The sequence below is a fragment of the Siniperca chuatsi genome, linkage group LG20 (genome assembly GCF_020085105.1).
Source record: "Siniperca chuatsi isolate FFG_IHB_CAS linkage group LG20, ASM2008510v1, whole genome shotgun sequence".
Classification (NCBI taxonomy): domain Eukaryota; kingdom Metazoa; phylum Chordata; class Actinopteri; order Centrarchiformes; family Sinipercidae; genus Siniperca; species Siniperca chuatsi.
Window position 1 is genome coordinate 17,627,914 of NC_058061.1, and position 21,877 is coordinate 17,649,790.

At 38.7% G+C, this 21,877-nt stretch overlaps 2 protein-coding genes across 3 annotated transcripts in view; one reads left to right on the forward strand and one right to left on the reverse strand.

Annotated features, from left to right (window-relative positions):
• The window catches only part of kctd17 (potassium channel tetramerization domain containing 17), a 21,786-nt gene extending 16,625 nt beyond the window's left edge, over positions 1-5,161 (forward strand). Inside the window, exon 6 of the mRNA XM_044178407.1 lies at positions 748-5,161. Coding sequence (XP_044034342.1) covers positions 748-777 — 30 coding nt within the window. The 3' untranslated portion in view covers positions 778-5,161. The remainder of the gene's footprint in view (positions 1-747) is intronic.
• The window catches only part of gucy2cb (guanylate cyclase 2Cb), a 24,383-nt gene continuing 6,836 nt past the window's right edge, over positions 4,331-21,877 (reverse strand). For both annotated transcript variants that reach the window (XM_044178402.1, XM_044178400.1), the window contains exons 5-27: positions 21,612-21,733; positions 20,168-20,270; positions 19,353-19,467; positions 18,552-18,693; positions 17,903-17,985; positions 17,586-17,694; positions 16,166-16,253; positions 15,360-15,462; positions 15,036-15,095; positions 14,871-14,942; positions 14,608-14,712; positions 14,218-14,304; positions 12,832-12,964; positions 12,581-12,718; positions 11,598-11,674; positions 11,418-11,509; positions 11,114-11,272; positions 10,251-10,443; positions 9,997-10,171; positions 9,650-9,748; positions 9,301-9,395; positions 8,880-8,956; positions 4,331-7,959 (exon numbers count right to left, since the gene is read on the reverse strand). In XM_044178402.1, the coding sequence (XP_044034337.1) occupies positions 7,746-7,959; positions 8,880-8,956; positions 9,301-9,395; positions 9,650-9,748; positions 9,997-10,171; positions 10,251-10,443; positions 11,114-11,272; positions 11,418-11,509; positions 11,598-11,674; positions 12,581-12,718; positions 12,832-12,964; positions 14,218-14,304; positions 14,608-14,712; positions 14,871-14,942; positions 15,036-15,095; positions 15,360-15,462; positions 16,166-16,253; positions 17,586-17,694; positions 17,903-17,985; positions 18,552-18,693; positions 19,353-19,467; positions 20,168-20,270; positions 21,612-21,733 (2,641 nt within the window). In that variant the 3' untranslated portion in view covers positions 4,331-7,745. The remainder of the gene's footprint in view (positions 7,960-8,879; positions 8,957-9,300; positions 9,396-9,649; positions 9,749-9,996; positions 10,172-10,250; positions 10,444-11,113; positions 11,273-11,417; positions 11,510-11,597; positions 11,675-12,580; positions 12,719-12,831; positions 12,965-14,217; positions 14,305-14,607; positions 14,713-14,870; positions 14,943-15,035; positions 15,096-15,359; positions 15,463-16,165; positions 16,254-17,585; positions 17,695-17,902; positions 17,986-18,551; positions 18,694-19,352; positions 19,468-20,167; positions 20,271-21,611; positions 21,734-21,877) is intronic.

Consider the following 21,877-nt stretch of genomic DNA (forward strand, 5'->3'; position numbering starts at 1 on the left):
TTAACCAGGCTGGAACAACTACCATCCTTTCCTCCATTGTCCTGAGCAGGCATCACAGAAGACAGACCCGCATCTGTTAAAAAAAGCTGCTGTGATACAGCTCATGTTTCTGCGAGGAGTAGAACCTTTTTCAACATTTTCAGACTCTCAGACCACTAAAACCCCATTTGATAAAACACTTGGCATGCGTGATGAATTTAGCTAATTGGGCAATGGATGTCACTTTCTCGTGCTGTTTGACATACTGACCTGCACCAGATTGTATATGTGTCTAAACATGGACATGCTCAGTCTGGTCTAGCAGTGACCCGACACAGCTTTCCAGATATTGATCGAGCCCTAGTGTGTCTCTATGGGCTGTCATTACCAATGCTATGACATGAAATATCTCTGACCTTTTAGTGCAGCAGCAGCAGTGCAGTAGTGTCCTCCTTCCTAGTCTGTACACATACTGTATTTTCAGTCTCAATGTAGAATCACACAGTTACATAACGGACATATATAAAGACATTTAAACATACAAAACCAAGTAAATGTTAAAGGGGCACACATTTTAAAACATATAATAAGTGTATGTTTTTGTTGATGTTCCCAGCCATTATGCCTGTCAGTACAGTCATTTGCTGTCATTCTGTCACCATTTTCATCACCATCACCTTCATCACAGCCAAACCAGCATAGCATAGATTGTATCAAATGTTTATGGATCTGCAATGTCCTAATGTCTGTTTGTCTTTTATTTCACAGCTTTTCCAGATCCATGGGTCCCGGATGTAGAAATCACAAGAATTTAAGTTATTTTTTTCTAGGCTTATTATGACATTATCTGTACATGGTGTATATGTGTGTTGCCTCAATGGACAGTCATCAAAACAGATGTGTAGCATTGTTATCAGTTCACAGACAAAATGCCAGTTAGAAAGATTACCAAATGACCAAAAAGAAAAAAAAAAAACTAAATCTCACGGTCAGTCACAGCAATATCTTTGAAAGTATTTTTCAGTGAAACAAATTGTATCAGTAGAAATAATAATGTGTTGGTGTGTGCAAACATTATATTGCCAAGTGCAGTAGTGGAGCTTAGTAAATTATAACCAAAGAGCCAGATTAAAGCTGGCTGATCTAAGGTGCTGAACCAAAATGTGACAGAGAATATAAAATCAGCCTGAAGAAAATTGACACTGTTTTTGTTACCCAGTGAGGAGCCTTTGCTGCGTCACTATGATCTGATAAATGGTGTCTAAGGATCAGATTACATCTGTGCTCTGCAGCTTTGGATTATAACATTTCCTAATGTAAACACAGATGGAGGTATTAATCAGTTAATCAAAGTTAACCTAAATATTTCATAATTTACTGTCATCCCAATGATGGATGCAGTTGTTACCCAAACCTTGTACTTAAAACCATTGTTCCCACAGTCTTCTCAGAAGTTTCCTCCTGAAAGAAAAAATTCCTATGGCCGCTGTTGACTGCAAACATTTCAGCCAGGACCAACTCTACTTTGTTAAGCTTGTAGGAAATAATGAGGATAATTGAACTATTTGTTGCTCTCAGTGTGAAGATGGGTTAACACAGGTTTGGTCTCATTGTACACGGACTCCACAGTCCTTTTAGTCAAGGCTGGAGCAGATCTTGGCAGTGTACACTACATACAAACTATACAAACAAGCTTGTTAAATCACCTGTTTTAGCCCTATTTAGATATGACCTCATACGCAAATCAGTACACCTTCAGTTCTGAATTGACCTGCTTGTGGGTCTAGTTATTTGATCTCAGTGTGAAAATGGGTTTAACGCTGGTTTGATCTCATGATATTAGATGTTAGTTTAGCCATTTATTGGTTTTGTTGGTGTTAAATGGACATATGGAAACCGTGTAGCTGGAGACAGACAAGGGCATTTGTTGGTGTTGGATATTTACTGGTCACCTTATAAAGGTTTCATCTGGCCACAGCGAGACTGTCAGAGACCGAAACAGTCACTGTCCGACAGAGCTCAAAGCAAGCACACACACACTGCACTTACAAAAACACACACCGCTCTACATTTTCCCCTGCACCAACACCGTGTGGTGAGCTGATAGACACCTGCATCACCTCGTGCCGGTGCATGCTCAGCAGCAGCATCATCTCAGTCTGTCACCCTGGCTGGGATCCAAAGCCAGCTTTGGCCCCAGCTGACAGAGCGATGTTGGCATGAGTTAGGAAAGGCTGTAACAGAGAGAGAAGGGTAGAGGGCAGGAGGGACGGAGGGAGATCACAATGAGTTGGAGAGGGTGAGACAGGAGAGTGAGGTATATCTCTATTTTGTAATAGTGATAGTCACACAATGTCCACTGTCATTGTCTTTGTTTGTTAAAATAAGGAACGGCACTTAACTCATACTATCAACTCTCACTGTGGGCAGAGCTGCCGCAGTGCAGGTGTATGATTGAAAAGGGTTTAAGAAGCAGTTAGTTAGATAACACGTGACTTTTAACAGCCTCTATTGGTAACTTGTAGGAACTGCACCACAGATCAAATTTAGTCTTGGCACAACTTCTAACAGTAGTTTGTATAATGGTGTGCAAGTAAATTAATTCATTTCTAGGTGTCATTCAGCAAATACACCTGCCACAAGATTTTGACATCAAATTTACTGTAGATTTACTGGTAAAACTCTGGAGGTGAAGTTGTTGAATGCTGGAAAATAAAGGATTATACATAGCTTAAAAATAGTGTTCAGTTTTTATCAGCAGGTAAAAAAATGTGTAAATATGCATTTAGCCTAGAATATGTCTATCCAATGTCATGTCATAGCTTATCAGAAAACATTTAACCAAACAAAACATAGAACAAACAAAACATCTACAACACATTGTAGAACAGATGCCAATAGAAACTGGGCAGGACGTAGGGTCTCTTTTGAAGCATTTCTTGGAGGCATAAATAACAAAAATAACTGAGTTCATCCACAGCGAAATAGCCATAAGAGTAGAAACATTACAACAAAAAAAGGAAAAGAAGAAAGGGTAACCATACAAAGTTATCTGGGTTAGCTAGTTAGCCCAGTAGACATTCCAAATTCAAGTTAGCCATGCTAGCCATATTAGCTATACTGGCTAACAGCTGTCTAGATAAGATGGTTAACAGCATAACATATTTTTTTAAAGGCCAATTTCCTCAGCAGCTGGGCACTTTAGTTTTTAGCTAACATTACTCAAAGAGTGGTGAATAGTGCATTTATTTGGGTTTATTTTCAGCCGCAGAATAAAACACATATGGTAGGATAAATACATACTTGGTTTTTGTCTTTTTATGGAATTTGTTGACCAGAAGAAAAATATAAAAATATCACTAGACTTATCCTTTAAAGTTTGTCATTACAGCTGTCCTGCACTGACCCTAAAAAACTGCAGTTCTTTGGCCCTGTCCACTGAGGTTTACCTCAAGCAGAGAGATTATTTCTGCCTCTAAGATTTCTGCAGCCATATTGAGCGTTGGCTGGCAGCAGCTTATGTCGGACGCCCCTGCTGTTTAGCTCCTGTGTAACACTGACTGACCAGCACACAGTAGGGAAACACACAAATACACTCGGGCTGTTTTATACAGGCAATAAGCAGTTAAGAGTTACAATGTGAGACAATCAAGAATTAAGATCATGGTTGGTGACTTTTTTGATAACATTTTGATAATTGAATTTGAAAAAATAGGCTGCAAATACAATTTTATGCGTTTGTGTGTGTGTGTGTGTGTGTGTGTGTGCGTACATAAGATAAAGTGTCTCGTCCATTTCAAGTGTAAAATAGAAACAGATATCCGGGACCTTTTTAAGGTTCTTTGCAATACCTTATTAGCTAGATTAGCAGAGTACAGTAAATGTTCGAATAGTAATGATAAAGTTACCCATCATGCTTATGATAATCATAACAGTGATATTAGCAGGAGGGAGAAGACTGAAAGAGACATAATTACGTTTATTGTTTTGTTACTTCAGCTTTTTCTTGTGACTCTTTTAACTTGGATCATTCGGTGCCTTGAGTTCAAGCTGCAAAACTGACATGTCAAAAGACAGACCTGTCAAAATGATCACAGGCGTTATTATTACATGCATTTTTTTAAATAGCTGTATTCATATTTTAGTCGATGAATGGGTAGTTTACAGTCTTGCTGAAAGTCCAGGTATGACATTTATGTAAATTTCTTCCAGTGCGTATTTGCTCTGAGAATTTTATTTTTCATAAGGTGTTCAAGTAGAGATAAAGAAAGTACACATACACAGTGAAGCAGTTTCATGCAGCTCTTGTTGAAGGCTTAAGCTGTTTGTATAAAATGTCATGGCTTTTTTATTTTATTTTTTTTTGTACATTCGGTTGTCTAATTTATTCACAAGGTTTCTTTTTGAATGTTACACAGTAAAAAGACTGTGACTTTTTTTTTGTGGGGGGTTTAACGTCATCTTTGGATGACTTTTGCTTTTTTCTACTTGATGACTAGCTTTTATTTTTGATTAACCTGATGATCTTCAACAGTATATAGAAATATATTCATCAGGTTAGCTAAATATTCATACATATAGTTCACATAAATGCTGTTGAACAGACATTTCCCCAAGAATAGATTTTAGTTTTCCTCTCAAATTAAAATGTGTTACCATTAGGCCAGTTTTATAAAGCTCCATTTGCATGTCCAGTTACCTTGTTTGGTTTGCTGGATCCACACTTAAGTTTTTTATTTGTACACTATTTGTTGAATTGTTTCTGCTGTATAGTCTGAGTGTGTTTTCACATAGTATTTGATGTGTAAAAGTCTACATAGCAGTCCTCTTTCATTATTCTGTGCAAAAAAACAAACAAACAACAAATCTGTCAGGCAGCTGTGGATAGAAAAATATTTTTATCTGATGCTGGAGTTTCTTTCTTCTGCTGTCTATAGAGCCTCAGTGTCTGTATACATAAAACAAAACTATGTGACATGCATTGTAACGCCTCAGATGAACCTGTAAAGGCTTCAAGAAACGCTGTGTGTTCTGATTTCATTGAACTGTATTTCATCAGGACCTGAACAACATACAATATTTTCAACAATGTGACAGAAGGTAAATTGTTTTTTTTTGTTTTTTTTTTATTTAATGTTAATGAATGTCACCATTCTCAACAAAAATAAATCTTTGCCCTTTGGTCCTTTGTCTCGTTTTTTGGAGGCAGACGTTACAACCATGACACGGTTGTGATGAGACCACCTCACCTTACACTGGTATTTAGTGCTACGTTTAAAATAACAAAGCCAGCTCTTCAGTCAACAGATGCATACAGTTAGTGCAGTAGTTATCTCCTAAACCATCTCATGTCAATCTCAGTGGTTGAAATGTACAGCCAGTGCTCCATTAGAGATACAACTGTGGTCAAAAGCAGTTGTCTAAAGATATGCCCTTTGGGTAAAAAAAATACGTATGAAGTAAGCATATCAAGTAACCAGTACAAGAATAAAAGTACATACAAAACACAGCCCGTATTTATCGAACTGCTAAAAGATAATAGTAAAAATCCTTCACTTTTACTCCTACTCACAAACTTAAGACTAAAAGTTATTTATCATATTTCTTACTACTAAAAATGCTCTTAAATTTAAGGGAGTGCCAAAGGTTAAGTTGGTTAGAGTATATCCTAGATGACAGAGACAGAGGTGAGTACACACCCACCGTTTTGGAGTGTACAAGAATAAGACAACACAGAATAAGGTTATTTTAGCCTAGTATTTGCATTTGATTTGAACATTCAATAGTATGTTACACCACTTTTTTGCATTTATCAGTAATGAAAAACCAAGAATAAAGCTCTCTCTCTCTCTCTCTCTCTCTCTCTATATATATATATATATATACACACACACACACACACACACATTATAAATATTCTAGATTGTTTCACATGGTAATTGCTGAGAAAAAAACAAGACATATTAGGACATTTTAAAGAATTTAAAATCACGTATGTTTTTGCAAAATAACATCACTGGGTGAAATTGCAGGATTTTTAAAGGATGAACAATATGGCAGATATAGGTTAAAGGAGCTATATGTAAGAATTGGCCACCCGTCAAATTCATACTCCAAACAAATTAGGGGCAGCATATCACCAGAAAGTTAGGGTGTCCATCCCTATCATAGAAATGCGCAGTCCCTCCCATAGGTCTTTCTTTCAACCAACAGCTAACTTAACATAACATAGTAACACTGTCAGTAATGTTTTGCAATTAGCTACCTTGCCTAATAGCGAACGTTAGCATTAACAGCTGTTTACTTACCAGTCTAGAAGAAATGTTGCGATTTCAGCATAAACATTTCAACATCCCTTTACTCACCGAGAACTGCCTAACTCTTGTTTTGTTTATATTTCTATCACTTCATTCTTTGCCTCCAAAAATGGTTTCTTGCCCTCGGCACAGCACTACTTCTTCATCTTCTCATTGGACGCTACAGTGACTCTCTATCGCCTCTTGAGGTACAAAGTGGTATTACGAGACAGGACGGGCCAAGGCTAGCTTGTTACCATGCTAACTTCAGTAGATAGCTCTGCAACACAATACATTTGACATAACACCAAAACTGTTACTTCTTCACATTCTGTTCATAATTTGAGTTATTTTTTGAATGTTTTAAACTAAAATTCTTACATATAGCTCCTTTAAATCATTGTCTGATTGGCTATTCCTGCTCAAAGCATAAATGTGATTAATCGTGTAATAAGAGAGTTGTTCTTAAAATCTCTTTCTATGCAGTACTTTGCTGTAAGAAGGAGTAAGTGACTGATAAATGTGTCATTTTCCTCTCACTCAGAGAAGAACGAATTGTGTCAATAAATATGGCTCTAAGCAGCTCATGATATTGGCCATGGTTGGCATTTAATAATAACCTTTTATTTACAATCACAATCTTGCAGGTGCACTGCACTTCATGCTTCAGGGAGAAAGCTGGTCTGGCTGGTCTGGCTGGCTCTCCGTATATATTATCTTTTGTACACAAATTTACCAAAAAGGTGGGAACCAATTGTTTGTGCGCACGCAATAGCATTTCGATCACTTGATGTAGTAAAACATGGTATTTTTTTTCTCTCTGTGGCCACTCCGGCATACTTTAGAGGATTAGAGCAAGTGTAATTGCTCTAATGCAAATGTAAAGTTTGGCTCGGATCTGTAGATTTGAACCAAATCTAATAATTGTTGGGTTGCTAAGTCACTAATTCATACTTTGGTGCATTATGTTGAGTTCTGTTGCACCAACTAATTAATTCGCTCATATTGTCATGCTTATCAGCAGAGATGCACTCACCATTTCCCTCCAAAAATGTGAAAGACATATTAAGCACTGGGAACAATTGCAATATCTTGTCTGTCATGTTGCTCAGGATAATTTTAGCTCCATATGACTCAGTTTTATACCAAGCAACCTGTTATCTTCACATCTGTGCTTGCTGTTGCACTTCTAACCAGGGATTCAATAAGGAGCACAAAAAAGCAAGGACAAGGCAGGAGATTCTAATTTCTAATGAGAAATGATGCCAGCTGCATATCAGAAATATATAGTGGAATAAAACCAAACAAGATGACCTAATGACAAATACATCCTTACTGAGACTTTTAGGTCACTTATTTTATAATGTGTTTTAATTTGTAGTGTACAGTGCTACAGTCTTTTCTTCCCTCTAGTAGTGTAATAACATGCAGTCAGATTGTGAGAGTGAAGTACTTTACAGTAGGCTTGTACTACAGGAAGGTACTGAGGGTGTTATCCACAGTGGCCAGATGCAGGTACTCAGGATGGTCGCTCTCAGACTCCACCTCTGACTCCTGGTCCTTGTCGTCTTCCTCGCTCTGACTCGAGAGCGGCTTCTTCCTCCGGACAGAGCCCCGAGAGCGGCGCTCTAGACACGCTAGGATCATGTGGGCGAGGTCTTGCTGGAGCCGCTGGAAGTTCTCCCTGGGAAAGCAGGAACCAGGTTTCAGGTGTAAGTCAGTCTCAAGTATCCTGTCAAGCTACAGTAAATGTGCAGTAGAATAACAAATACAGGTTACACTTTACCTGGATAGTCTGCCTACACAGAGTTTATAGAGTATTTGTAACATTTCAACAATTCAGCTGTTTCACATATAAAACTGTTTTCTAGGTTTGGTTAGGTTTAGGCACAAAAACATCTTGGTTAGGGTATGTTCATGAATTGTCACATATACTCTATTGATAATCTGTTAAACATCTACAGACAAAGCGAAACAGTTGAAATATTACAAACACTGTAGGCGGACTATCCAAATAAAGTGTTACCCAAATACATGTCTTAGTGTCAGATTTTAAGTTTAAATGAACAAAGTCAGGTAAAGTCAGAACAAATAAGACACTAAACTCAGTTTAGTATCTACAATATGGAATATTACTTTTAATAAGGATTAATGGACACAAAAACAAACAGGTTATAACTTGTTAATTAGTGGACTTAAGAGGTGCTGGAAGTCGGATTTTGTTACCTTTGGACAGTGACAAGCTAGCTGTTTCCCCCTGATTCCAGTGCTAAGCTAAGCTAAGCTAAATAGCTGCTGGCTGTAGCTTCATATTTACTGTAAGGACGTGAGAGTGGTGTCAATCTTCTCATCTAACTTTCAGCAAGAAAGCTAATAAGCATATTTCCCATATTTTACTGACTGCATTTTTGCAAAATGATCATGCCTGATGCAGATTTACAGAAAAATCAGACGTTGTTGAGAGCGGGTATGTAAATCTATATATTCCAGAAAAGGAAAAAGCCTCTTGTAACCAACTCACAATGATTGTGATGCAACATTTACACTAAGCCTCAAACACCTCAAACAAATATCAGCACGGCTTACGTGCTTGTGTTTGCTTACGTTGTGGGTGGAGTTGGGAGGTCGTAGTCTTCGCCCGTCTCACCTGTCAACCAGTAGGTTGTCTCTGTGCCTTTACCCTTGGAAAACACACACATACACACACATTTCAGAATCAGAATCAAAATCAGAAATACTTTATTGATCCCCGAGGGGAAACTCTATTGTTACAGCAGCTCACCTTTACGTCAGTGCACACAGGAATAGAAGTACTAAGCAAAAAATATAATACACTATAATACAGGTCAGAAATAAATTAAGTACCAAGTGGGTATAAGTATAAAATTAAAATAAGTGTGAATTTGAATTTTGCATGTGTGGCAGTGAAGTCTGCAGACATCCACACATCAGTCGGTACTTTCTGCAGACTTCAGTTCATTTGTCCAACATGTTTGGTAAATTTAATGAAGAGGCCCATCTTTACCTTCAGATACGTTTCTCCTCTGATCTCATGCTCAAACTTGCAGTCTGTCCTCTGCAGGATATTTATAGTAGGCTGACTGACGTGGATCCGCAGGGCTGGAGGATATTAAAAGATAAAACAACAGCCATCATTTTTGTTTGTTTTTTTACCCAAGCGTGCCTGTGGTAGATTTATTTTAATTAGGTTGATTGGTAGCTTCTGTAATTGCACAGGAATAATGAGCAGTGCATTGCTATTGTAACATTCATGCTGCCAACTAGACCATACTAGTAGGCAGCATGAATGTCAGTGTAAATCAGTTTGCTCATCAAATGTCTCTTGGAATGCATGTATTTATATCTCTACTCACGGTGTCCTGTAGACTCCATACGAGATGCCGTGTTGACCGTGTCACCAAATAAACAATATCTGGGCATCTTTATCCCGACAACACCTGCTGCACAGGGACCTGGGCACACATACGCAAACACACAGATATTCAGTTAGTTTTCCATCAAGCGTTTACAAGATAAAGGAAAATGAGTGGAAAGATCAGTGGGAGGTGAATCAACTTAGCAAAGGGTTTCAGAAGGATTTGGAGAACGAATGCACTTGGCTATGAAGCACCTTTCAGTTCTGTTTACAAATAATGCGTAGTTTTTTATTATTGGAAGATTGAGAAATAATAAGCACAGCCCAGAGTTTTGTGTGGTCTACCTGAGTGAACGCCAATGCGTATCCACACAGGGATACCAGGCAGGTGTCGGAGCTGGAAGGTACCCATGAAGGCCAAGATGTCCAGCGCCATGCGGCAGATATCCACCGCGTGCCTGTTCCCATTTCGCTTCGGAAGCCCGGAGGCCACCATGTACGCATCGCCAATCGTCTCCACCTGAGGGTAGATGGATGAAATGATGATGTCTAAAGTCTGTGCTGTCTATCTATCAGTCTATTTGTCTGTCTGTCAATACCTTGTATACATCGTGGTGGTCGACAATGCTGTCAAAGCCCTTGTAGATGTCGTTGAGCATGTCCACCACTTCAATCGGTGTGCTGTACTGGCACAGAGTGGTGAAACCGACTATGTCACTGAAATATATTGTCACTTCCTCGTACAGCTCTGGCTCCACCACACCAGTCTCCTTCAGGCTTTTCACCACTGGGCTACACAGAGAGAAACGTGTACAAAGACAGACGAAACAGAATGATCCACCTGCGCTTTCATGCCAGTCAATTCGGCTAACCAGTGGTTCTCAACATCTTTTTTTCAGATGCACCCCCACACAGTGTTGCCAGATTGGGCGGTTTTCTGATCAACAGTTGTTGCAGCAGCAGTGACAGTGACCCACAGCTCACGGAGGCAACTAAGGTATGCTACTTTACAACCCTTAGTGCCCAATTGCTGCAATTTGTGTCAAAAATAGTGTCATACCTCAGTCAAATCTGAACACACGGACATGATACACATATTTTTAGATTCAGTGAATACTGAAATCCAGCATAATTTTTCAAACTATAAACTAATATAGGCTAAAAAAAATGGGGCTCAAGTTGTAGACCACAGCGTAACTCACTAAATCCATGTCAACATTATACTTCCTGTTTTGTGTAAAAGTTTACATCTTATTGTTAGCTATTTCAAGAATTTATTCATGACTTTAAGCTAACTATTTCAACCGTTTGTCCATTACTTTTTCAGCTGTTTATACCAAGCTAACTATTTCATTCTACTATGATGTAGTACATGTACCGGGGTACATGTGTGATTTTTGGTGTCTGTGTTCTCAGGCCAGTGTCTAAAACATGTGGTATGCTGCTTTAAGTGTAAACAGACCCAGGAAGCAGCATGAAGTTGAGGCAGTCTGCTCGGTCCCTCTCAGCTTTGTAGAGGGCCGTTCTCTCCTCCACCAGGTGCTCCAGGTTTCTGGAATACATCTGCAGCCGTCTGATCATGTTATCCATGTAGCTCTCATTGTCCTGGTTATGAATTTTACTAGGGACAGGAAAAAATATAAACTTTCACTAAAACCAACTACAACTAGGTAACAAATTTCTCAGGGCTAAAAATGGCTGCATACTGTACATCGATCACATCTCTGATGGCAACAACAGCCCATGAAAGTAAAGACAGCGATTACCTGATGATTTTCCCCAGACAGTTTTCTACCTTCTTAAAGTCAGGTCTTTTTTCTGGATCCTCATCCCAACAGCTTTTTATCAACATGTACACCTAGGAGACAGAGGACACAAATCAAGATATATCAGACAATATACACACAATCGCAGATAAAGTTGCCACTTAACCAGCATAAACTTACCTCTAATTCTTTCTCTGAAGCCGTCTCAAAGTTAAGATCGGGTCTGAAATAGGACATGATGACCTTGGACAGCTTTTCTGTTGGGAAACACACAGACATTAATTCCCCACAAATTAAAAAAAAAAAAAATCCTCACAATATTACTGAGTGTGTATCTAAGCAAAACATTGGCTCTGGATCAAACAGGCTCTTGATTGGCTGCCTCTTGGATTGACACAGAAAAAGCCTGATTCAGACATTACTGAGTGTGATCGTCAGAGTCTTTCAAATTGATTAATCACCTTTTGCAGGTGATACATTACTGTAATTGACAATATTGCTTGTATAATTGCTCTTTCTTAGAGGGAATAACCTCATGGCAATTCACAAAAATTTAGAAAGTTTTCAAAAATGATGGGGTTGAGGAGGGGGGTGGCTTTTTTTAAAGCAAGGCCCTCCCCAGCATTATTAGTATTTTCTTTAGACCATCCCTTTGACTTAGAAAACAATTGCAGTACAGCAGCTTGGATAGCTCCATTATTTAATTTAATTAATTTAGTGGGAATTGACCTTGTGTGCCTCTCCAATTCCCATTTTGCATGTGTTTGTTTAACGATGTGAGCACTGTTTACAGACTTTTCTGTTGGATAAATAAGGACTGTTATTTGGAATATGGATTCATTTATGTGTATTGGCCTTTAAAGACATATATGAGGTTTTTCAGAGTTTAAATGTATTCATTTTAAGGGAAAGCTGAAACAAAATATAAATGCAGGATGAGAAAACGTTTGAAAGAACCTTCCCTGCTATCTCAAAAAAGTCACACTACCTTTCCTTCAGCGAAAAAAGAAAGAATACACCCTTTTTTCCTCCCTTTTCTAATAATTTTCATACAGTCCCTTAAGAATAATATTAATCTTGTTCATTCTTTGGATTTTCAAGAGCTCAGAGTGAGTGAGTGTGGGGGCTTAATCTTGGACAGTGGCTGTGTAAGTGTGTTACACCTGCTCGGCTGGAGCAGCCCTTGGTGTAGAAGGTGTTCTTTCTGAGAACAATCTCCTGAGCGATGATGGCAAAGCTGTAGACATCTCCTTTCTGCGAGGTGCCCTGTCTCCTCAGATGCTCCGGAGCAGTCCACAAGTCTGAGAAGAGGTAGAGGAGTAGAAGGAGGAAGGGGAATGTAAGAAAGTGATGGAAGTAGAGGAATTATCAAAAACTCAGTGAGGGAAGAGACACACTGTGGCTGTGGTTTTACCTCTGCCGGGGCTAAGAAATGTGTTGCAGCCAAAGTCTGTGATCTTCACCACCATGCGATTGTCCACCACACAGTTGGTGGACTTGAGGCGACCATGCACCTGAATGTCACTGGCATGAAGATATGACATGCCCTGCGCAGAGGATTTACAAACCAGAGGAGGAGGAGATGATGATGTTTAAATTAAAGGGACAGTGATCTGTGATCTTTACTGACCTATACTGGCTGTCTGGGGGAACTGCAACAACAATTCCTATTGGTGTTAGTGTGTATCATTTTAGTGTTAACAAAAACATTCGGCTTGATATGTAAATCATATTATACTCAATTTGTGTTACAGCTATTGTTGGGGCCAGTGCATCACTAATACATTATTAATCATTTTTTTTATAATCACATTACAGTTACTGAGGAAGTGACAATGTGGTTGTTACATACTCTACACAGTTTTAAGAGTACAACTGCATGCTTCTTAAAATTTCTGTAAGGAAATCCATGTGCTTTTCCTACAGATTTGTAAACCAAAAGGAATTAGTTGTGTAATAAATTGGTCAGTGAGGAATGAGTGAAATCTTCCCAATACAATTTAGATCAAGCATGTACTAGTGTTGGGTAAGGTTTCTTGTTGAAGTGACTGGCTACTTATTGCTTTTTTCTAAACGTGCTTTAACAAGTTAAACTTTATCAAATATGACCTAGAGAACTTATATGTTACTCAAGAAAGATACAATAATCCTTTATTGATCCCCAGAGGGGAAATTCGGATGTTACAGCAGCACAAGGACAGAAATAAGTAAAGATAACTAGAGAAACTTAAAAAAACTAAAATAAAATTGAAACTATACAAGAGCAATTAAACTCAAAACTTCAAAACAGAAGGAGTAATATTGAGTTTCATAATTGATTTGGCTGAGTAATTATAAAGTTAGACATATACGTACTTTCCTTTTTGAGAAAAGATTCTGTGGCTGTGTAATTTCAGCAAAACATCTAATGTATGGGTTATTTTGAAGAGTTCAAGGTTAGGTCCAGTTTTCTTATTACGTCCAGTTCAAGTTTAAGAAGTACCTAGTGGTAATAACTGATTACATTCACTTAAAAAATGTGATTTATTGTGTTTTTAATACTAAAAAGTAATCTGAGTACTGCAATGTACAAACCCAGACACTTCTACTATTATTGAGTATGTCTTGCATATTGTGAGACTGTGAGTTGCGTGTGATGTGATAACATGTCAGAAGTGCATTTGTGTCGAGCTGAACGTATGGCAACTACTCGTCAGTCATTCATAAAGCTCCATACAATATCATGTAAATACAATATACACAAATACAATATAGCACATAATGTGATGTTCATCAGCGGAGCCAGGGGTTTCTGTCTGACCTTGGCGATGTCGTACATGACGGAGATCTTGAACTCCCAGTCCATGAAGGTCTCCTCTGGGTACGAAACCTTGTCGTTCAGCACACACTGGAAGAACAAAGGGAGACAGAAGGCATTTGTTTGTGTGTGTGTGTGTGTGTGTGTGGATGCCTGTGAGTGCTGCTGCTTTGTGTCTCAATCGATGGCCAATTATATTCTTTCCACGACTTTCACATGAAATCTGGTAAAATTATTGTATTCTGAACTGATATTTGATCTTGTCTTGCTTGTTCTGTACTAAGCTGCTGATATTCTTAAGTTGTCAGTCAAATTAGTGATTTGATATATGCAAACTGAACTTCTATTCAAACCTTGAAGGACCTGAAGTGAATGTGTACATGCCATACATACCCTGAGCGACCCCCTTTCTCCGTACTCAAACACTCCGAACACACCCTGATCAAACTTCACTGTGCCATAAAACTTTGTGAGGTTGTAATAGTCGATTTGCAGGAGCTGCAGAAAACACAAAAGGAGCAGGAGGGGGGCGGTTTTCATGAGAAATAGTAGCTCTTTAAAAGGCACAGAGGATAGCTGGAAAAACATTAACACAAAGGACAGGCACACACAGGACTGGTAGTGCAAACCACCTGCTGTGTGTGTGTGTTTCTTACCGCATTAAGCTCTATCCTCTGGGTCTCGTTGAAGTTCCCATCTGAGTGCTTCAGCTCCTTCAGAATTACAATCTGAAAACATTGCAGCAGCATCAGTCAGACCAGTAATCAAATCTACATGTTCAGTACCGTGGAAAAGCATGTTGATTGATTGTGTGCAGCTACCTTCCTATCATAGAATGCACAGCGGATCTGGAAATTCATGTCTTTCCTGTCGTCTTCAATCTGATGGAGGCAGATGAAGGAAATTTTAATCGAACCAATCCGCTCTAATCCACTGCGTTCATGTTCAAAAATAAAGTAAACTTGAGCACTTTATAGAGAAAAAATGGTTAGAAAAGCGGTGAGAGCTGTAGAAAATCTGGGTTGAAGTTTTCACTTGATCATAGATGTGACTGCAGGATAAGCTTCACGGTCCTGTACGGGTCAATAAGTGAGAGAGTGTTGAAAAGGCCTCCATGCTGGCTGCGAGGTTTAGGCCTCATTTACCCTAAGAGAGATGACATTGAGTTTGCTGTTCTCCACCAGTGTGATGAGATCAGAGGCGATGTGGGACCAGCGCTTCCTCAGCAGTCGGTCTCTCCTGTTCTGTCTGCACAGGAAAAAAATACCATCAGGAGATAAAAAATGTATTAACTAGTCATGAAGATGTTCAACGTAGTACAGGGTATATTTTACACGAAAACTTCCACTCGGCTCTTAAATCAGGACAAAATTCTTGACTTGAAATTCTTCAGGTTGGTCACAAAATTCTTTTTCAAGAGATCCAGAAAACTATACCATTTTAATTTCTGTTATGATTTTAAAAGGCTCCAATACTCATGCATCACAGCTACATTTTATTTACACCTATCTATAGAACATTACAGTTTGCAGTCCTGGAACCTGAACGTATTTATACATATAAACGTCATCAAAAATCATTGTCTAAAAATGTTTCACATTATGTTCTATGAGATAAAAAGCATCCATAATTATCTCAAAAGTGAATACTGTGCCTGTACTGATAGCTTTTACCTATTACTTGTTTTTTGGTTCAAATGTGGTAAAAAAAAAAAATAAATAAATAAAGTGTTGATATCACGATGTGTGCACATAATAAGTCATTGTTTGCTTCAGGGTTCACTTTCTTCATTTATCTTGAGCTTAATGCAAACCTTCAACTGTGATCTGCCATTTGGGCTGGTCTACCTTTTATCATTTAACAACTACAGTTCCCATGGTACAGTTTTAGACATACTGTAGGTCGGTTGATGTCCTTGATAAGACGTTTTGTGCAGTGGTTAGTCACTCACCTGTAGAAAATAAAGGCGATGGTGGCCACCACAACCACTGTAACAGCCAACATGATGACAATGATGTCATGAAATGCCTGGTCTGAGGCTGTGAGTATAAAAAAACACTGTCAATTTAAAGTTTAGGGATTTACAGTAGCTAACCCTGACTCATCCAGGGCATTGTACATGTATAACAACAGGAAAATAGGTGAACGCAGAGAAAGCAGCCATATCATTCAGAATGCCATAACAGGACACCTGCAGGACCAATTCTACATGTGCCACAAAATAAGAAAAGAAAATAGTGTGACTTTATTGGTGCTTATTTACAAATTTTTCTGAAAACATAAGCTTTTGTTTGTCATAGTAAAATTCTCAAAATCTTCTCATATTGGCTATAAAAATAAGCTTCGGGTTTATCGTTCAGTCACTGGTTGACCACAACAGTGACGGCCTGGTATTTAAAGGCACCCCGTTAAACGAGTAGCACTATGGAGCAATGTTTTTAACAGTGGGTCCCTGTTTTGTTTGTATCGTGCAAAAAAGATCAAAAGTTGGTGTCAGTAACATGCAAAGAAGTGTAGCAACGTGCAGTTAAGGCAGTGAAGAAGACTGCAAGCAAGCAAACATGGATGTAAACAATGCACAATTTAAAATATTTTCCACTCTGCAAATGTTTCATGAGTAAGGAAATGCATTCAACACATTTGTTAGACCTCAAGGTTACATACAGTGGGTTTTGGGGGAAAACACTGAATGTAAACATAACTTTTGTTTGTTTGTTTAAGAAAACTCCACAGGGTGCCTTTAACCATGACCTGGTATAAATGGTCAAAACATGGGTTGAACCAGTGTTTTTGTGTGAAAATAGTTCTATGCTGCTAAACATTTGAACTTTACCTGATTGTAACAAATACAACTTTATTTTAACCCAGTGACAGTTTTGCCTCTTAGGTTTAAGAATCAGAGACAAACTGCTCAATGTCAAGACTTCTGAGAAACAGTGTACAACATAAATCCAGACAGATGTGTTTGGCAAAATACTATCACTTGTAGATAAATTCAGTCTGGTTTTAGTTTAATTTAACAGTATTTAGATCTTGAAACAGAGACACCACTCCAAACTATAACTGGGACATTTCCCACTTTGCCTTAGAGACAGTAAAAGCTTTAATAAAAATAAGTTAAGTTTCCCTCTTTATAACACATCTGGAGTTCAAGCTTATTGACAGCAATAAACAGCTGATAGTCACTTAACACTGTCACGTAACAGGTGTGCAATGCGTCCGTTTTTGCGCTTGTATGTGTGCACATGTGTGTAAACGTGCTTAGGAAGACAGTTAATGATTATAGGTTGTGACAGCCAGCTGACACTATCAGACTAGTCATGGCTGGCATTGTGTGTGTCCGCGTGTGTGTATGTGTTTTTAAACTGTACCTTGGTCTGGTCTGAAATTAGGAAGTATTTTTCCCCAGATGAAGGAAGGGTCTGTCTCAACCACGGTGGTTTGGTTGTGCTCAGTGTCGAATGTGAATAAAATTCGGTACTGAGGATCACATGAGAGGAGAAAATTACACATTTCAGCATAAAACACTGTGTGACAGCAAGAGATTCAGCACAGGAGGGTTTTATTTTCAAAGATCTTTCTGTGACATTGCTGACAAAATAGTTATTTTTTTAAAGAAGAGTGGTCTGTGTTTCTTAATGTATTCACTGCTAAATGGTATAATAACTGACGCAGGAGAACAAAGTACCTTGTTGTCAGTAGTGGTGTAAATGACTGAGAGAGTCACGTCTCTGTCTCCATGCTTGTCCAGTTTATAGTTTCCAGCACTTCCTGGGCAGAGTCATAGAAATGTCTTTATACACAAATATATGGCAGGCATTTTGTTCACCACAACATTACCAGAAATCAGCCTCTGGTGTTTGTTTTCTGTTCACTGGTCACTGATCTACTGTAAACTAGTGTACAGAGTAGTGTTAACTGATTTTTAATAGTTTGTTTTTTTCTGTCGTTAGTGAAAAACACAAGGATAAAAGAGCATGGCAGACATGCATCACACTGTTATGGAACTTCTTATTTGAGTGTGTCTCTCAATCACACGCTCACACCCAGGCTACTTACGGCTGCAACCTGCAGGCTATAACACCTCATCGCTTCATCTTGTCAGTGAAAAATACAAATAAGTGACAGTAGTTGACAGCTTCCATCTGTTAGGCTTCACACACACCAGTAACCGTTGTCAACTCTCAAGGCTGCTTTCAGGACCATTGAGGTCATGTCATGATTCAAAATGATTTATTCAGCATTAAACCCATACTGACTGCTGGCATGAATGTTAAGTACATTATAGGGTCATTTCCTCTCTCCTGTCCTCTTAATATCTCTTCCTCCGCCCTTACCATTAAAGGAGATGTTTCTGAAATAATTCACATTGACAAACTCCATCTGCTGAATCTCCGACTGAGGTTTTTCAACTATTTCCCTCATCACCTGGCCAATCAGCAGCACCGAATCATGGTACGCAGCCATGTAATCATTCATCTGCAAAGAGAGAGAGACAAACAACATGATTTTTGGAACTATTTTACTTTTATATAGTCCCTATGAGAACTGTTAAGACACTGCTCTTTAGATTATTCAGAGTAACAGGAACAAAGATGTTTCTGTTGATTGTTTTAAATGTAGTCTTTCAGTGCTGTGAGCAACACCAATGTAATTCTATTCACCTCCATTGTATTGGGGTGGGTGCAGAAATTTCAGAGACAGTTAGCTCAAAACTGGGCAAATAGAACCAAAACTATCTGTGTGGCTAATTACAACTAGAGGTAAGTGAGAAAATATGCTTATTTGTAATGTGGGAGAACTGCCTCATTAATTAAACAAGCCAACTCTCATATAAACATGCACATACAAGCGAATAAGCGTGTTTGGGAAACATTTCTTGCTGAGAGTGAGATGAAAAGCCTACATGGCAACCCCACCATGACACCATAAACTTTTGGAGAGAGGGCTAGCTGTTTCCCCCTGCTTCCAGTCTTTAAGCTAAGCTAAGCTAACCGTTTGCTGGATGTAGCTAACTCTGTCAACTAACTCTCGGCAAGAAAGCAAGTAAGTATATTTCCCAAAATGTCAAACTATTCCTCTAAACAGCAGTATGAGGAAGAAGGGAATTGAGTAATTTGGAAATCCTGTGTCCTCACCGTGTTGTTGTCTTTCAGGTCTGTGTTGATAGTGTAGTTTCTGGTGTTGGGCATAGTCAACACCAACACATTCTTCATGGATGGCAGTGACGATGTGTTGGTGTAGTAATTATCACTGTGGAGAAGAGGCAGGAGAGGCGCTCTTATAAGTGCTGTATGTGCGAAGGCATGACGTATGTCCTTACAGGCATACGTCATTCCCACATTTTATAATTACTTAATAGTAACTCCTTGCCTGAGGACCCGCAGCTCACAGATTCAGTAAAATCTTTTTACTTACTAAAGCTGATTTTAATTTTCTACATTTTATTACAGCAAAACTCCAAGAGATAAAGAAACTGAATTAACTGAATTGTCAATGAAAACTATAAAATGTCATTAGCATGAAGTTAGAGGAAAAGTTATAAATTTGTCATATAGTATGGTTCCCAACTTTCTTTTGTTAGACATACCCCCACAGCCCTGTCAGATGAACTAAAGTACCTCTTTGTCGACATCACCAATCATGTTATAAATGTGTTTGAACTGATTTTAACTGGACATTATTTAACTATTAATGACAAAAGAGTGGATACAATAGTGGATGTTACAATAATAAAATTGACATGTCAATGTTTGGGGCAGTTTGGTTAAGTTTGCATTTGTGTTACTGACTCGTGGAGTGGCATACAGTGGACATATGCCACTATATGCCAAAGAGAAGGATGTGGAAGAGAACTATTTGTGAACAGCACAATAAACATGTCTACAGGACACACACATACAGAAAGTATCAATATAAGAAAAAAGAGATGAAATGAATAAAGAGCACTGACTTGTAAAGATCAATAAGGACAAAGAGAATATCACTGCTGTCTGCCTCTTTGGAGCCATTTTTCACCTCCACTACGTCCATTGGTGATCCACACATGATGAACACTGAAACCAGAGAAGCTGTATGTAACACCACAGACTAGTAGTATATGCATTTATAGCACAGTAGCCAGTCAAGCCCCTGACCCTGATTTCTGCTTCAACCTTTAAACTAAAGTTAATACCAAACCCAAAATGCCCTCTTTTATAGCTTCATCAACATGAAACAAAAAGCCTCAAACGTACAAGTGCTTTTAAAAGTATACCAGGATTGCCAACTTTTGTCAGCCAGCTGGAGTGAGATTCGGATTTGTTTACTATGTCAGGGGAGGCAGTCCCCTCCACCATTAAATGCTGCCGTTTATTTGTTCAGGTTTTGAGATATCCCTCTCTGAGATTTCTGCCTCACCCTAATACAATATGGAGGTGAATGGAATTATTTCCACAGTCCTCACTGTGGATGGTTTTCTTAGACATTAGAGAGACACATTTGTGTGAACAGACCCTTTAAATGCACCGGGGGAACACAAGCCACAGTGAATTTGAGGAACAAAAAACCTCCGTAAAGCAGCACATTAATACCAATCCAAATATTTAATATACTGTACATTGTCCCAAATATGCTGACAATGGTATCTTTTTATGAGCTGAATTATGATTTATCTGTGCAATGAGACAATAACTCCAGTAACTTAGTACAGTAAAACGATCCTGCCGCTGTGGGAGATTTAAATAAGTCATGAAGTTATGGCTGCTGTGCCACATGAAATTGGAACGGGTGTTGTTGGCAACCCTGAGTCTACACTCTTGTATAAGTAATACTTTAGTACTGCTACGACATCCATTTTACGTCATGTGGTGAACTTGTGATAAAAATATGACCAGAAAATGTAAACCTCTGTCATATGTTATTTTTCATGCTGGGCAGAAGGGGATCTCCAGTTCTGAACTTAACACCATATTAACTTCTTTCTTTTTGTGTGTAGTGTGTGTTTTCACACACCATTTTTGAGTTCTGCCCTCTGAACAGAGTGCTCCCTCTGTACTGTTTGTATTGCATAGCTTAGTTTCAATTTGTCAACTAATACAGCTACAACAGCTGACTCTGTAGGCTCTCACTGTCACATGAGTGACAGCTGCTACAGGTACAGGTGTTGGTTGTAGCAGCTCCAAGGAAACAAAGTGCTGCAAAGCACTGTGTACAAAAGGTTACCCTTATGTACAGTATTTGTACACCTTTTATTAAAGGTCTGTCTGTCTGTCGTGCAGACACACCGTGTGTGAGTTTATTTAACACAGCTTGAAAAATCTTGCAAGAATATTATTAAATGCACTTCCATCTATGACAATAGCTGAGCAGTTTTATCAGACAGGCAGATGTGTTGTAGGTTACAAAATAAGACTTACGGTTGCTTGTCCTGTTTTGGGGTGATGTAATTACTTTTTTCAGTTCTTCTGGTTTGCGCAGCACCACTCTCTCAATACTTTGGGCAAACTTGCTGGAGTCTGCATCCAGTGCATTTATATACCTGTAGAAGAAAATCACTTAGAATTCCAAGTTAAAAAAACAACAGATTTACTGTCATATCACAGCGCCCCTATAGAGTACAATTCAGTTTCATGATTCATAGGGATGTTTCCTAATCCTTAAAGAAGAATGCCTACAGAGCACA